Source organism: Nilaparvata lugens, chromosome 14 (genome assembly GCF_014356525.2).
Source record: "Nilaparvata lugens isolate BPH chromosome 14, ASM1435652v1, whole genome shotgun sequence".
Classification (NCBI taxonomy): domain Eukaryota; kingdom Metazoa; phylum Arthropoda; class Insecta; order Hemiptera; family Delphacidae; genus Nilaparvata; species Nilaparvata lugens.
The window spans coordinates 20,137,618-20,154,359 of record NC_052517.1 but is presented as its reverse complement, the minus strand read 5'-3'; the positions used below and the strand labels follow the sequence as shown (position 1 = coordinate 20,154,359).

Sequence of the window (16,742 nt, the reverse complement as noted above, 5' to 3'; positions counted from 1 at the left end):
CTCCTCCTCCTCCACCTGCACCTTCTCCTTCTACTCCTCCTCCTGCACCTGAACCTTCTCCTTCTACTCCTCTTCCTCCACCTCCTCCTCCTCCACAACCCATCATCATTTTCTTTCTGTCGAGATAACAAGTCAGCTTTTTCCATTTCCCCTTCCACTAGAATTCCTTCTCTCCCTTCTCCTCCTCTACCTCCTATTCCTCCTCCTATTCCTCCTCCTATTCCTCCTCCTCCTCCACCTCCTCATTTCCTCCCACTCCTCCCCCTCCACATTCTCCTTTCCTCCCACTCCTCTTCCTCCACCTCCTCCTCCACATCCCATCATCATTTTCTTTCTGTCGAGATAACAAGCCAGCTTTTTCCATTTCCCCCTTTCACTAGAATTTCTCCTTCTGCTTTTCCTCTTCCTCATCTCCTCACTCCACCACCACCTCCTCCTCTACCTCCATCACCCCCACCCCTTCACAGCATCCCCTGTGTAAAATAAACTGGACCTGCGTGGTGCGTCGCAAATATTTCCCCATCATATTTATTTACGTTCGCTACGTATAGCTGACTAGTGATCTACGTTCTAGGTTCTCTCTCTCTCTTCATCTCAGTGTACGTACTCAAATACGTTCCCCAAACAGATCCCAACACGTGTCTAATTATGTAGTTAATCAACATTTTGTGGCCTTAATCAAACCATCTACAAAACCATAAACACTAAATTTTCCAGTTGTCAAAAAAATAAAATTTTCTCAGTGCACCGTCTCCTGTGAATTTCTTTGGTGATTCTTTCCAAAATTTGCCCACCAACTCCTTCGGGGGCCAGTGCTGTTCTACAGGGGGCAGAATTGCCCCAAAAATAACCCTCAACCCACAACAGGTAAGTGAGCCCTGAAATCGTAACCTCAAATTTGAATCTATTGAATTTCCGTTCACAGAGTGGAATAGTTACATGTGTAGTGTTGAATTTGTGTAAAGATTTGATGGTTAGACATTAGGGGAGTCGAGAAGCATGCAGTATTTTGAATCTATGATTATAGGTTACAGGTGTTAGGATAGGTTATATCTGGACGTTGAAAAGTCAGCACCTGATTAACATTGGTGTTGCTATCCTTGTCTGTCATTACACAAAGCAGATAGCTCTTATTCTATCCACGTTATAATGGCAGTATTTCACTTGCATTGGTGTTGCTATCCTTGTCTGTCATCAATACATTGTCTGTCATGTACTTCTACATTGTTGAAGAACGATCTGGCAACGTAGTGGGGCTAGAAAAGGATATACTGTAATAGCTATTTATGTATAAGAGCGTAATGCGCGACTTTATCACTCGTGCAAAACAGTTATCACATGACACAAAGCAAAATTTTTTCTACAACTGACTTAACCTGTTAAATTACTTATATTGGCGGAGCTACAGTTACCGACTTTTTAGGTTAAGATCTGACCTTTTGGCGAGCTGCTTACCATCAGCTGATTAGCGAGCGTAAAGAAAATCTTCTGCACATGCGCGAATGATTTGCGAGTGTCAAGAAAACTTACTGTGCATGCGCGGATGGTTAGCGAGCAAAAAAGTAGATTCTCATCAGAAATGAGCTGTTTTACGAGGAGAATTGAGTATGTAAATTCTTTTTTTACGTGCAGTTGTAGAAAAATGATATCCTTGCCATAAACACACGACCGGGAGAGAGAGAGAGAGTGAGTGTGACATTTGACAATTGACCCAGTTATTGCTGGCATCTGGTGACAGAGCTGACAACTAGTAGTTTTCATTGTCGACTCATTGTCGACCAATGAGAGAGCGAGTAGGCGGAGCTATGAGGCATGGCTTACGAATTCCCACCTCAACTGTCATTGACTCTCTTCTCCCATGAAGTATAGTGCATTGTTTCTGGTTAGATTCACGTTTTAATGGCAGTATTTGATTAACAATGATATTGCTATCCTTGTCTACCATTCAACAAAGTGGATAGCGCTATCTCTTTCTCGCTTTGCTCTGTTGTCAAATCGTCTTTTAACAATGTATAATTAATAATCAACTAACATAATATGTCTATGTTAATTATGTGAATTCATTATGAAATTATTGAAAAATATAATTTCTTGCTTAATAAAATATAATTGATTATTTTAAACGAGAATGAACAGTTAATATTACATCAATAAACCTGTATCAGCTACCGTCTATAGAAGGCATTGACAAGACATCGTCAAAGTTGTTATCCTATCTTTCTTCACTGCCATTATAACGTTGACCACACTACAGTTTATGTGATTATTCAAAAATAGTAAAAAGTATGAAGAAATCATAAATCGCAGATTTGAGATTTGAATATCGATAATATAAATATAATATTGTGATGTAACTACATAAATCGACGGTGTTTCAACAAATAATTGTCGACTCTCTGAAAATGATGAATCGTAAAATAATATCCTTGCCATAAGCACACGACCGGGGAGTGAAACATTAAGAGAGAGCGGGAGAGAGAGTGAGAGTTTGTAGGGGTGAGGAGGGAGATTATAATGTAGGGGGGAGCTGGCTGTGATAATCATGCACCTAACGAGGCTGTAGGGTGATTTAGGGCTAAATTAGAAATGGGGTGACTAATGAAAAAAGGGTGAATATAACGGCAGAATGAGTAGAAAAATACGAAGAAGAAGAGGATAATGATGAGGAAGAAGAAGAAGAGAAGAAGAAGAAGGAGGAGGAGGAGAAGAAGTATAGTGAGGTCCACGTTATAATGGCAGTGCTTGATTAGCAATGTTATTGCCATCCTTGTCTATTATTCAACAAAGCGGATAGCATTATCGCTTTCTTGTTTTGCTCTGTTGCCAGATCGTCTTTCAACAATTTAGGATTGATAATTAATTAACAAAATGTGTCATCTTAATCATGTAAATGCATTATGAAATTAATGAAAAATATAATTTCTTGCTTAATAAAATATAATTGAACATTTTAAACGAGAATGAACAGTTAATATTACATCAATAAACCTGTATCAGCTACCGTCTATAGAAGGCATTGACAAGACAGAGGATCGGCAACGTTGTTCTGCTATCTTTCTCCACTGCCATTATAACGTGGACCTCACTATAGATCAAGGGACTGAGGAGGGGTTGATTGATTAGGATGAGTTCCAGTGACAGAGGAGGAGGAGAAGACGAAGAAGAAGAAGAAGATGAAGAATAAGAAGAAGAAAAAGAAGAAGAAGAAGAAGAAGAAGAGGAAGAAGAGGAAGAAGAAGAAGGAGAAGGAGGAGGAAGAGAAGGAGAGATTTTTCCGCTATATAAGGAGCAATGAAGCATATTTTCGCTTTTATCCCAGTTAAGATCTCGTGAGCGGACTTACTTGGCTTGAAGCAGGACTTAGCGTCAGACTTCGTTTAGTACTTAATCCGACTACTGAGGTACTAATTTCTTCCATCCATAGTGAGGTCCACGTTATAATGGCAGCATCTGATTAACATTGGTGTTGCTATCCTTGTCTATCATTCGACAAAGCAGATAGCTCTATCCTCTACCACCTGAGCACTGTTCCCAGATCATACTACAAAAATGTAGGTATATAATTAATTGAGAAAATTCAAATTCAAACTAAATTATGGAATTGTATTATCAAATTATCGAAAAATATATTTCCTTGACGAATAAAATATCCTATTATATTAAGCGAGCAATTTCTGTATATCTGTTAATATTTATCCATTTCTCTATTTTTATATCTGGTTATCTGGTTATTTATGTTCAACAGATCTCGAAAACGGCTCTAACAATTTTCACGAAATTTGGAATATAGTAGGTTTATGATATCAAAACTCGATTGTACTAGGTCTCATCCCTGGGAAAACTCGCTGAAGGACATGAAAAGGGTAATATTCATCCTTGGAAAAACAGATGATGATTTCGTCGTCTGTCGATAATAGAAGATGCGTGTGCCTGTGTGGGAGATCAGCTGTGTAATCAATTAGCTTACCCTATCTCACAAGAAATCTAGACTCGATGTCAATTATTAGAGATGGTATATATCACAATATTCAAAGTTAATCATTATTTTACAATTCCAAGTGATTAGTGAATGTTATTTAATTTGGTATGTAAACAATCTAAATTAGAACTTTTATGTTTTCAAATATTTAGACTGAAAATTTCACCTGAATTCAAGTGTATGTAACATAACCCACTTTTTGGAATATTTCTGTAGTGAGGTCCACATTATAATGACACTGGATAATGATAGGGGAATAGCGATGCCGATTCTCTGCATTAATGAATTATATTTCTACACTGTCAAAAACATAATTGGCATCGTTCTGGACCTAGGAAAGAATAGGCTTTGTCGAATGATAGACTAGGATAGTAAAACCAAAGTTGATCAAATACTGTCATTATAACGTGGACCTCACTATAGAACAAGAACAGCCACAACATGATACAGTATCAACACAATATGATACAGTATCATCCCAACTTGATACACAACACTATGATTTCATACGTTAGCTATCTGCTTTGTGGAATGATAGACAAGGATAGCAACACCAATGTTAATCAAATACTGCCATTATAACGTGGACCTCACTATAGAACAAGAACAACCACAACATGATACAGTATCAACACAATATGATACAGTATCATCCCAACTTGATACACAACACTATGATTTCATACGTTAGCTATCTGCTTTGTGGAATGATAAACAAGTATAGCAACACCAATGATAATCAAATACTGCCTTTATAACGTGGACCTCACTATAGAACAAGAACAGCCACAACATGATACAGTATCAACACAATATGATACAGTATCATCCCAACTTGATACACAACACTATGATTTCATACGTTCACTATCTGCTTTGTGGAATGATAAACAAGGATAGCAACACCAATGATAATCAAATACTGCCTTTATAACGTGGACCTCACTATACCAAATGCACATATTGTAATCAATGACCAATAATTAGCATTAAAATCTAAATTCGGGGAAGAAACAGTTTTGGGCTGAGCCTGTTAGTCCTTCCCCAATCATCTTGAAGAATTGAGTTCTGTTTATCAATAAATAAATAACAAGCAAAGCTCGGTGTCACGATATTGATTGATTTTTTTGGTAAACTGAAATCTAAAAACTTGACACATGACGAATTGAAGACTTGACGAACTGAAATACCGACAAACTAATAACTGAGATATACCAGTATCAGCTATCCTCAGCTATCCTATAGAAGGCATTGACAAGGTAGAGAATCAGCAATGCTGTTTCTCTCCTATCTTTCTCCACTGCCTTTATAACGTGGACCACACTATATAGAGCGTGGATCCAACTCTGCTAACTCAAAGTGACAGGAACACGATAAGGCTCTATACACAGGTGCCTATTGTGTGAGACAGGTCTATTTATTTACACAACAGTCCTACGTTTTACTCTCTCTTCTTCTTCTTCTTCCTCTTCTACTTCTACTTCTACTTCCTCTTCTTCTATTTCTTCATCTTGTTCTTGTTTTTCTTCTCCTTCTTCTTCTTCTTCTTCTTCTTCTTCTTCTTCTTCTTCTTCTTCTTCTTCTTCTTCTTCTTCTTCTCCTTATTCTTCTTCTCCTTCTTCTTCTTTTACTTCTTCAACTTTTTCTTGTTTTTCTTCTCCTTATCCTTCTTCTTTTCTTTCTTCCTGTTCTTCTCCTTCAAATACTTCTTCTTCTTCAAAAATGAGTAATCTCATTATTTTTCAAGAGTATACTCAGTGTTTTCAAGTTTGTGTTTCTTAAATGGTTCCAAATAACTCAATATTATCCGTTTTAAGTGGTAATTGAGTGGAATATTTCTAATCAATTTATTAATTCAAGCCATCTCAGTTCAAAATTTTAAGTTTTCATGTTTATTTTGGACTAAAATTTTATAAAAATCGTACACATTAAATTCTAACCTTATCTTGGACTTTGTCACCTATAAATTTGGTATAAAAATAACACAAGGACTAACTTATTATTTTATCTACTAATTTTATTACTTTGGTTTCATTTGCATTGTAAAATGAATGAATAAATGTGGTATTCATGCAAAAGATATAAGATCAGGTCATTCTCACTCAGTAATAGCCTACCCTACTAAAATTTCATATTTTACGACAAAAATTTATTACTGGAACACTTATGCATAGCCATACTTTATACAGGAACTGATAAAATAAAGTATGTAGAGGAACCCCACTGAAATAATCAGTTGGGTGGTTGAGACGTGATGATGCATCATTTGTGAATTTCCTATCCCCTACATGTATAAGCCAGTTCTTCCCCTTATTATAGTACAGAAAATAACAATTTTATTTTGTTTTGTGTTGAACTACAGATCTCACTTTTGGAGCCAATGAACGGCTGCACAGTGTTTCCAGCCGATGGCACGCTTAAACTGGCAACAATGGACAAAGACGAGCTGCACATCCGCGAGAACCCGCTGTCACAAGTTGGCAACAGCGCACTGAAGGCTACACCACAGCAGCAGTCTTGCGGGCAAATTGGCAACAACGCTACAGAGGCTACACTGCAGCAGCAATCTTGCAAACAAATTGGCAACAGTGCGAAGGAATCTATGCCACAACAGGAAGGTGGCAGGCAAATTGGCAACAGTGTGAAGGAAGCTATGCCACAACAGGAGTGTGGCAGGCAAATTGACAACAGCATGAAGGAAGCTATGTCTCAACAGCAGTCTTGTGGGCAAATTGGCAACAGTGCAAATGAAGCTATCTCACAACAGCAGTGTAGCAGACAAGGTGGCAACACCGCAAGGGAAACTATGCCACTACAACAGTGTAGCAGTCAAGGTGGCAACACTGCAAAGGAAGCTATACCACAGCAGCAGCGTAGCAGGCAAATTGGCAACAACGCACCACCAGCTCCACCGCAGCAGCAGCAGTGTTGCCAGACTGCCGGCCTTCGTGTCCTATATGCCAGCGGTGGCGATGGCGGTAGCGGAGAGGCGGCAACACCGCACCGGCGGCTACGCAGCAGCAGCAGCGGTGACGGCGAGCTGGCAACACCGCCCGGGAGGCTGCGTCGCACCAGCAGTGTAATGAGGCTGGTTATGTACAGGCCGGGCTTTGTCGCCTCTGTGCTTCTACTCATCTTTGTCCTGCTGATTGGCGCTCTCGTTCTAGTCGGCATGGCACACGAGGAGTGTACTAACAACGGGCTTCTACTAAATAGAATACAAAAAGGTATGTACATCAGTTTATTGATGCATATAATGAGCTCAGTTTGAAGAGAATATCAACGTCTTCCTTCTATATCTTCATTATTTTCCATGTAGAATCAACCGCTTCCATGTAAATTTGAGTTGAATGGAACCCACCTGACTTCCTGATAATATACGACTTTGAACTGTCATAACTCCTCCGTTTGTTGATCGATTTCGCTCGGTTGAAGCTCAGTTTGTAGAGAATATCAATGTCTTCCTTTTTTATTCCCTTAAATTTTCATGTAGAATCGACCGCTTTCAAGTAAACTTGAGCTGAACGAAACCACCTCTGACTTCCTGATAATATATGACTTTGAACTATCATAACTACTTCGTTTGTCGTTTGATTTCTCTCGGTTACAGCTCAGTTTGTAGAAAATATCAATGTCGTCCTTCTGTATCCTCATCATTTTCCATGTAGAATCAACCGTTTTCACGTAAACTTGAGCCGAATGAAACACCACCTCCGACTTCCTGATAATGTATAATTTTGATCTATCATGAGTTAACTCCTTCGTTTGATTCCGCTCGATTGAAACTCAGTATGTAGAGAATATCAATATCTTCCTTTTGTATCCTTATTAATTTTCATGTAGAATCAACCGCTTTCATCTAAACTTGAAAAATCATTACTATACTTATAAATATTCGAGATTTCTATTTGATTCGTCAACACTCAAGGTATTATTTTTTGGGTAGATTTCAATTGCAGTGCAACAAACCGGTAACAGTTTGTGTGATGTATTGCTTGTATTATATTCTGTGTTATACCCATGCTGTTTGTGAGTGTTTCTTTATGCAAAAATATGAATTTTAATCTCAAATTTCAATTTGAATTTCAGCAGCCAGGCAAGAAGTATGTCTTACCGAGGCATGTGTCAGAACTGGTGAGTTGATTATCTATTATCAAAACTATCTATTATCAATTTATTCATTTTCTAGCAGGTAACCCGTGCTTCACAAAGGTCTAATTAAAAACTTGACCCACTGAAATCTTGATGAATTTGAAAATAGACCTATAACCATCATCGGTAAAATAAGAATTCATATGCAGGTAACCCGTGCTTCACAAAGGTCTAATTAAAAACTTGACCCACTGAAATCTTGATGAATTCAAAAACAGACCTATAACACCATCATCGGTAAAATAAGAATCTATATGCAGGTAGCCCGGATTCCACAAGGGTCACATTAAAAACTCGACCCACTGAAATCTTGAAGCAAAAATAGACCTATAACAACCATCCTCGGTAAATTAAGAATCTATGTGCAGAATTTCAAGTTGATCAGTTGAGTAGTTTAGACGTGATGATGCGTCATTCGTGAATTCCCCACTTGTATAAGCCAATATTGTTTCCTTATTTTATTATTGATCAAAATTGAAGATAAATCCTATCTTACAGAGTGGATTCCCGTATCAAATATTCAATGAAAATGTATAACAAATGTTCTACTATATACCACTAGCCGTCAGGCTCGCTTCGCTCGCCATATCCGTCTAGCCAGGGGGCTCCGCCCCCTGGACCCCCGACTGGGTCGTCCAAGAATGAGATCAGCAGGCGTTTCAGCATTTTTATCATATGTTAGGACGATCCAGGCGGGGTCCAGACTAAACGTCTGGCTAAACGGATATAGCGAGCGAAGCGAGCCTGACGGCTAGTATTTCAATATTCCCAGGAATAGCTCTGATTGAAGTAGCAGTGCCCAATCAATTTTTCCGTGATAAATGCATTTCAATCTTCAACTTGGTGCCAACCTAACAAAGTCAACTCAATTTAATGCCAACCTGACAGAATTATTAATTTAGTTACCAGTTAACAACTGTTTCGAAGAGGTACTCTCTCTAGATTATAGTTCTATGTTAACATATGGTATGGACATTTTTCAATCATAATTAATAGAATAAGAAGAATATACATGCTAAAAGACGAACTTTAAACCCTTAAAAATCACCCTTAGAGTTAAAATATTGCCAAAAGATTTCTTAGTGCGCCTCTAAAGGGCCAACTGAACATACCTACCAAATTTGAACGTTTTTGGTCCGGTAGATTTTTAGTTCTGCGAGTGAGTGAGTGAGTGAGTCAGTCAGTGAGTGAGTACCATTTCGCTTTTATATATATAGCATAACTGAAATCAAATTTGGATACACTTCAGAATACCATACACCGACGTTTTTTTTTTTGAATACATTGCATGATTCGAGGAACACCAGCTGATGATAGAAGAATAATTATTACAGAGAGCTACCAGGTGATCGGACAAGCAGAAGAATATAATGAAGGAGAAGAACGAAACAAAGTAGAAGAAGAAGGACATGAAGGAGAAGAAGGTGACAAATAAGACGAAAAAGATGGAGAAAAAGGAAACAAAGAGGAAGAAGAAAATGGAGGAGGAGAAAGAGACAAAGAAGAAGAAATAAATGGAGGAGAAGAAGGAAACAAAGTAGAAGAAGAAGGAGATGAAGGAGGAGAAGGAGACAAATGAGAAGAAAAAGATGGAGAAAAAGGAAACAAAGAAAAAGGAGAAGATGAAGGAGAAGGAGGAGACAAAGAAGAAGAAGAAGAAAATGAAGGAGGAGAAAGAGACAAAGAAGAAGAAATAAATGGAGGAGAAGAAGGAAACAAAGTAGAAGAAGAAGGAGATGAAGGAGGAGAAGGAGACAAATAAGAAGAAAAAGATGGAGAAAAAGGAAACAAAGAAAAAGGAGAAGATGAAGGAGAAGGAGGAGACAAAGAAGAAGAAGAAAATGAAGGAGAAGAAAGAGACAAAGAAGAAGAAATGAATGGAGGAGAAGAAGGAAACAAAGTAGAAGAAGAAGAAAATGGAGGAGAAGAAGGAAACAAAGAAGAAGAAGAAGAAGAAGAAGAAAATGAAGGAGAAGAAGGAAACAAAGAAGAAGGAGAAGAAGAAAATGAAGGAGAAGAAGGAAACAGGGAAGAAGAAAAAATGGAGGAGAAGAAGAAAACAAAGAAGAGGAAGGAAATGGAGGAGAAGGAGGAAACAAAGAAGAAGAAGAAGAAAATGAAGAAGAAGAAGGAAACGGAGAAGAAGAAAAAATGGAGGAGGAGAAGAAGGAAACAGAGAAGAAGAAGAAAATGGAGGAGGAGAAGAAGGAAACAAAGAAGAAGAAGAAGAAAATGGAGGAGGAGAAGGAAACAGAGAAGAAGAAGAAGAGATGGTATGAGACAACCCCGAAAATGATAATGGAATGCGAAAATTGGAAATGGGAGTGTGTGTGCCAGTATCTGAGAGGAAATGAGTTTTCCGAAGAAGAGGAGGAGGAGGAGGAGGAGGAGAAGGAGGAGGAGGATGAGTGTCGTAATTCATCCTGAGTGAGTCGTGCGTGATATTGACGATGATGATGATAATGATTATGAGGCTGATGGGGAGGGGGAGGAGAAAGATGAGGAGGAGGGAGAGGGGGATGAAGAATAGGTGGAGGAGAAAGAGGAGGAGGAGAAGGAGGAGGAAGAGGAGCGATGAGAGACAGGTAGTAAATTATTGAGAGGAGGAAGAGGCGGTGTGTGCTGATTGAATGCATTATATCTAAATCGCTTCAAATCCTCACTGATTGAATAAAATATCACAGTAGAATAAACAGAGGGATAAAACATAATCGAAATACAGAATCGTAATACATAATCTATACAATATAATAAAAGAAAGAACTGGCTTATACACGTAGAGGATAGGAAATTCACGAATGACGCATCATCACGTCTCAACTACTCAACTCATTAACTTCACATTTTGCATAAATACATTCTTAATTTACCGAGGATGGTTAAAGGCCTATTACAAACTCTTCAAGATTCTACTTGATCAAGTTTCAAAATGGACCCTTGCTGGGCACGGGTTGCCTGCTATCAAAACTAGTAGTTCTTTGAACAGTAGACCACACGCAGTATTCTCATCCACAAGTACCTGATGTCACCTGTTTTAAATGTTAACAAACTCAGTTCACGTTTAAATTTGTATTCCATATGATATAACTAACCGTCAGGCTCGCTTCGCTCGCCATATCCGTCTAGCCAGGGGGCCCCGCCACCTGAACCCCCGACTGGATCGTCCAAGAATGAGATCAGCAGGCTCGCTTCGCTCGCCTTCATTTTTCATTTAAGCATTTTTATCATATGTTAGGACAATCCAGTCGGGGGTCCAGACTAAACGTCTGGCTAACCGGATATGGCGAGCGAAGCGAGCCTGACGGCTAGAAATATAATATTCCCAGGATTGAAGTAGCAGTGCCCAATCAATTTTTCCGCGATAAATGCATTTAAATCTTCAACTTGGTGTCAACCTAACAAAGTCAACTCAATTTAATGCCAACCTGACAAAATTATTAATTTAGTTGCCAGTTAACAACTGTTTCGAAGAGGTACTCTATCTAGATTATAGTTCTATAGTAACATATGATATGGAAATTTCAATTATAATTAAGAGATTGGGAGAAGAAGAATATACATGCTAAAAGACGAACTTTAAACCCCTTAAAAACAACCCTTAGAGTTAAAATATTGCCAAAACATTTCTTAGTGCGCCTCTAAAGGGCCAACTGAACAAACCTACCAAATTTGAACGTTTTTGGTCCGGTAGATTTCTAGTTATGCGAGTGAGTGAGTGAGTGAGTGAGTCAGTCAGTGAGTGAGTGCCATTTCGCTTTTATATATATAGATTCATACAGTTCCGTGATAATCTTTCCATCTGATGAAAATTATTTTTTTACAATCAAAAATATTATAATTTCTTCAGCATCATTCAGTTCATTTGATTATTTTTAATCACCTATGAAATTAGTTTTTTTTCAACTGTGAGAATATTGATACTGATGGGCACGCATAATAATACCGTGACTGCAAAACAAAAAAATCTGGTGTGGTGCACTCACACAACTTTCCTTGCCGTTAAGAAAATTTATCACCTGACGCTAGTGTTCCCGCGCATCTCAAGTCTACTATTCAAAGATCCAAGCCATCTGGTGACAGAACTACAACGCTGGAGACACATGAGGTCTGCTATCTCTTTCATAGTGAATGATTTAATAGAATCAACAGTTGCCTACAGTTTGCAATTGAAATAAAAACATTTTCTCGAATTTCGAGCTTATTTTAAATCTTAGGCGAAAATTTTACTGGACATTAATTGTAGAGATTTTAATGCTCAATCTTTTCCATTTAGAATTTTTTGTTTAAATTGTATCTGAAGCCTGACAATTGGGAATCTAAAAGCAAACTTTGCATAGATGGGGCGGAGCTCCTGGAATTTTAACAGATATGAGACTTATGGCAGTTGATAGAGCTTATCAATGACTATTTTAGGTATGAATTTGATCAAAATCGTTGGAGCCGTTTTCGAGAAAATTGCAAAAAACCCTGTTTTTGACAACATTTTCGCCATTTCAGCCGCCATTTTGAATTGCATCAGATCGAAATTGTTCGTGTCGGATACTTATATCGTAAGGACCTTAAGTTCCAAATTTCAAGTCATTCCGTTAATTGGGAGATGAGATATCGTGTACACAGCCGCACATACACTCATACACACACACACACACACACACACACACACACACACACACACACACACACACACACACACACACACACACACACACACACACACACACACACACACACACACATACAGACCAATACCCAAAAACCACTTTTTTGTACTCAGGCGACCTTGAAACGTTTAGAAATTTAGAAATTGTGGTACCTTATTTTTTTTCGGAAAGCAATACTTTCCTTACCTATGGTAATAGGGCAAGGAAAGTAATATTGGAACCAAATACCTTAAAGAAGCATACGTCTTTAAGTTCTTTGATTGAAACTATAGACCTTATAGAGAAACAGGAATAGACTGGCTTCTCCAGACATCATATTATGTGTAATCCACTTGTCAGCTGATTGATTATGAATAATTCTATAGTCTGATTTATCCTATCTTCAGAGTAGATTATATATAGTGATATCGTAGTATGGAGGAATTCCTTTTTTCATATTATCCTTAAAATGCGAAATTTCAAAAAACCTTGTGTGTACATCGACGCGCAGTTGAATAAGGAATATTTCTGCCAAATCTCATAGAATTCTATCAACGCGTTTGGCCGTAATCGCGTTACATACAGACAGACAAAAGAAAATCCGAGTTAAAACATAGACCTCACTACGTTCGGTCAATTTTCAAGAATCAAATAATAATAGTAGATCAGAGATACCGGGATGTATTGGATCACAGCTATCTATTATAGAAGGCGGTGGTAACTGAGAATCGGCAACTCTGTTGTCCTATCATTTGCACTGATTTTATAACAGAAATCTGACTATGGAGTGAGATTCACATACATTTGTCAGCTTTGTTTAACCGGGAAAAATACATATTATTCAAGAGGAATACTGACAAATGAAATATCACAAAACTCAGAGATGCTAAGCGGGTTGCATATATTACTCCTGTGATTTTTTTCTCATTTAGTTTTTTAATGTTTATTAAAAACTAGCGGGTAATTAACAGTTGACAAACTGAACCCGTTCTTCGCAAGTGTGTAATATGACAAATTGAAAACCTGATTCACTGAAATCTTTAATTAATAATCAGAAACAGGCCTATAACCATCCTCGGTTAATTAAGAATCTATAATGCGAAATTTCAAGTTAATCAGTTGAGTAGTTGAGACGTGGTGATGCGTCACTTGACAAACTGAAAACTTGACTCACTGAAATCTTTAATAACCAAAAAAAGGACTATAACCATCCTCGGTTAATATTAAGAATCTATAATGCGAAATTTCAAGTTGATCAGTTGATTAGTTGAGATGTGATGATGCTTCAAACATAATTTTCCTATCCCATACATAAATGTTTAAACCGATTCTTTTTCTCTATTATATTTTAAAAATATTTTTCAATATTATTTCTCCTATCTAGAAAAACAATTTACTTTTTTCTGTTTTCTCCAACGGTATGATAAAGGAGAGACAAACTAAAGGAAGGCGTAAAAAGTAATAAATGAAAGATGATGTAAGATTGAGGATTGAATGAAAAATTGTCAAAAAACCACCGATTTATTGATACTAAGTAAGACCAATTTCGGTTATTACACCATTGTCAATCTCTGATTAACAAATTTATTTATTTATTTATTTATTATTCATTCTTTTTACAATGGAGCACAGATCGGGAGAGAAAAACTAAGAATACCTTGTACTATTTCTCTCCCAAATTTAGGTAACATTAAAAGTCCAAAATGAGAAAAACTAGAAAACATCAGTTTATCAGATATTGACATTGGTGTAATAACCGAAACCGGTCTCTCTAAGTATCAATAAATCGGTGGTTTTTGACAATTTCTCAGTATTTTTCATTCAATATTAATAATTACCACAATATCAACTTCTCAACTACACAAATAGATTGAGGATAAATAAAATACGATTATTGATCATCTCAAATAAGAATGAACAGTTAATATTACATCAGATATACCGGTATCAGCTATCATCTATAGAACACAGTGGCAAGTCAGAAGAATAGGCAACGATGTTCTCCTATCTTTCTCCACTGCCATTACAACATGGACCTCACTATAGTTGTTCATCAATCTTGATGATTTTTGTGATGACACTCGTCCGCCATTTTGAATACTGATGAAGCAGCAGCCAATCAGAAGAGAGCTTTCAATAATTGGAGTACCGTGTCAAGATATTTATTCATTAATCCAGAATCTATTCATCTATCCAAAATATATTCATTTATTCGTAAGATGTTTTCCTACGTGCTTTATCTTGTATCATACTTTTCAGCAGTGTCCCAATTATTAGAGAGCTTTTGAAAATGGAGAGAACGGAGAGAAGGGAGAAAATGGAAAATATGAATTATGAATGAAATCAAGTGAAAGCAATCCAGACGTTTCCATTGGCATAATTTGACGAGAAAATAGTTATTTGTATATCTAGAGTGAAAAGTACGACTTTTTCTCCCTGAGGGAAAAGTTTGAAGCCCGAGGCGAAGCCGAGGGCAACAATTTTCCTGAGGGAGAAAAAGTATTTTTCACTGGTGATGTACACAACATTTTTCCTCCATCTACATTTTTTTATAGAAACTGCAAATAAAATCATTTTAATAACTTACGTATTGGTGACAATGTTTCCTAACAACATAACCTGAAATCTAAAGCCTAAAAACTGGCCGTTTGATTGGCACTGCCGATTGCGAAGTTGCAACAATTATATCAGCTGGGTGTCTACCAAAAATGGCTGACTCCAGATCACGCGGTTAAGATTTGAATTGCAGATCAAGAATATTTTTTTGGCTGGTATTTTGAATAGAATAAGATATTTTAAGAATTGTATAAATTTTTATCGTCTACTAATATTAAGAATATAATATCATTCAAACATATATTTCATGAGTTGATCAAATTTCTGGTTGTGGTATTGAATTCAGTTGACTCAATGACAGACACCTCTTTATGCTTTCTCATCTGAGCTTAGACCTTCTGACCTATTCCAAATGTACGTTTTTAAAATAGAGATGCTTCCCATGTTATTTAAATGGAGTCACTTTTACTCCCTAGGGAGTTTTTCTGTTTTTTAGTACCGAGAGCGAAAAAGTGACACTTTAGTATCATGTTTCAGGGAGTAAAGTAAGTACTTTTGACAGTAGGTGGAGGAAAAATAAATGTATTATTGACTAGCAGGTAACCCGTGCTCCGCAAGGGTCTTTTTCAAAACTATAAACCCCTGACGGACTGAAATCTTGTCTCATTGAAAACTCGACGTAGTGTATTGAGGACTAAAAAAACTGAAATATGAAAACTGGACAATGTAAATACATGCCGAATTGAAGACTTGATTAACTGACATCTCGTCTTACTGGAAACTCGACCCAGTGAAAACTTTACGAATTGAAAAACTGAAATCTAAAAACTCGACAAAGTAAATACATGCCGAATTGAAGACTTGATTAACTGAAATCTCGTCTTACTGGAAACTCGACCCAGTGAAAGACGAAATGAAGACTCGACGAACTGAAATCTTGTCTTACTAAACTCGAAAACTTTACGAACTAATGACTTGAACTCGACAAAGTAAATACATGACGAATTGAAGATAAGACCAACTAAAATATTGATAATATTAAGTATGAAATCCTTTCTACTAGAAATCTTTTCCAACCGAGTACTTGACGTACAAAAAACTTGACGAACTAATAACTAGACGAACTGAGAACTTGACAAACTAATAGCATAGAGAAACGATAGCGTAAGTAGATATCCTATGGTATAGGGCGTTTATGTCGCAACTTTCACTGTTATCCCAAGCCGATAGTTCACGTAGTTCTTTCCCATGCAGCTGTGTGACGCTGGTAGTCTCTAAAATTGTGCCGTTCCTACACTCTCACCCCAACAAAACAGTAAAAATTGACAATAATCGACAGTAATCGGCTTGCGATAACAGTAAAAGTTGCGACATATACCATGGGATATCTATTTATGCTATAGTTTCTCTATGCT

The 16,742-nt window shown here is 37.3% G+C and overlaps 1 protein-coding gene across 1 annotated transcript in view; it reads left to right on the top strand.

The window, feature by feature from the left end:
- The first annotated feature begins 347 nt into the window (after positions 1-347).
- LOC111048902 (neprilysin-1) overlaps positions 348-16,742 on the top strand; it is a 49,243-nt gene continuing 32,848 nt past the window's right edge. The window contains exons 1-3 of the mRNA XM_039441207.1: positions 348-867; positions 6,342-7,206; positions 8,069-8,113. Coding sequence (XP_039297141.1) covers positions 6,360-7,206; positions 8,069-8,113 — 892 coding nt within the window. The 5' untranslated portion in view covers positions 348-867; positions 6,342-6,359. The remainder of the gene's footprint in view (positions 868-6,341; positions 7,207-8,068; positions 8,114-16,742) is intronic.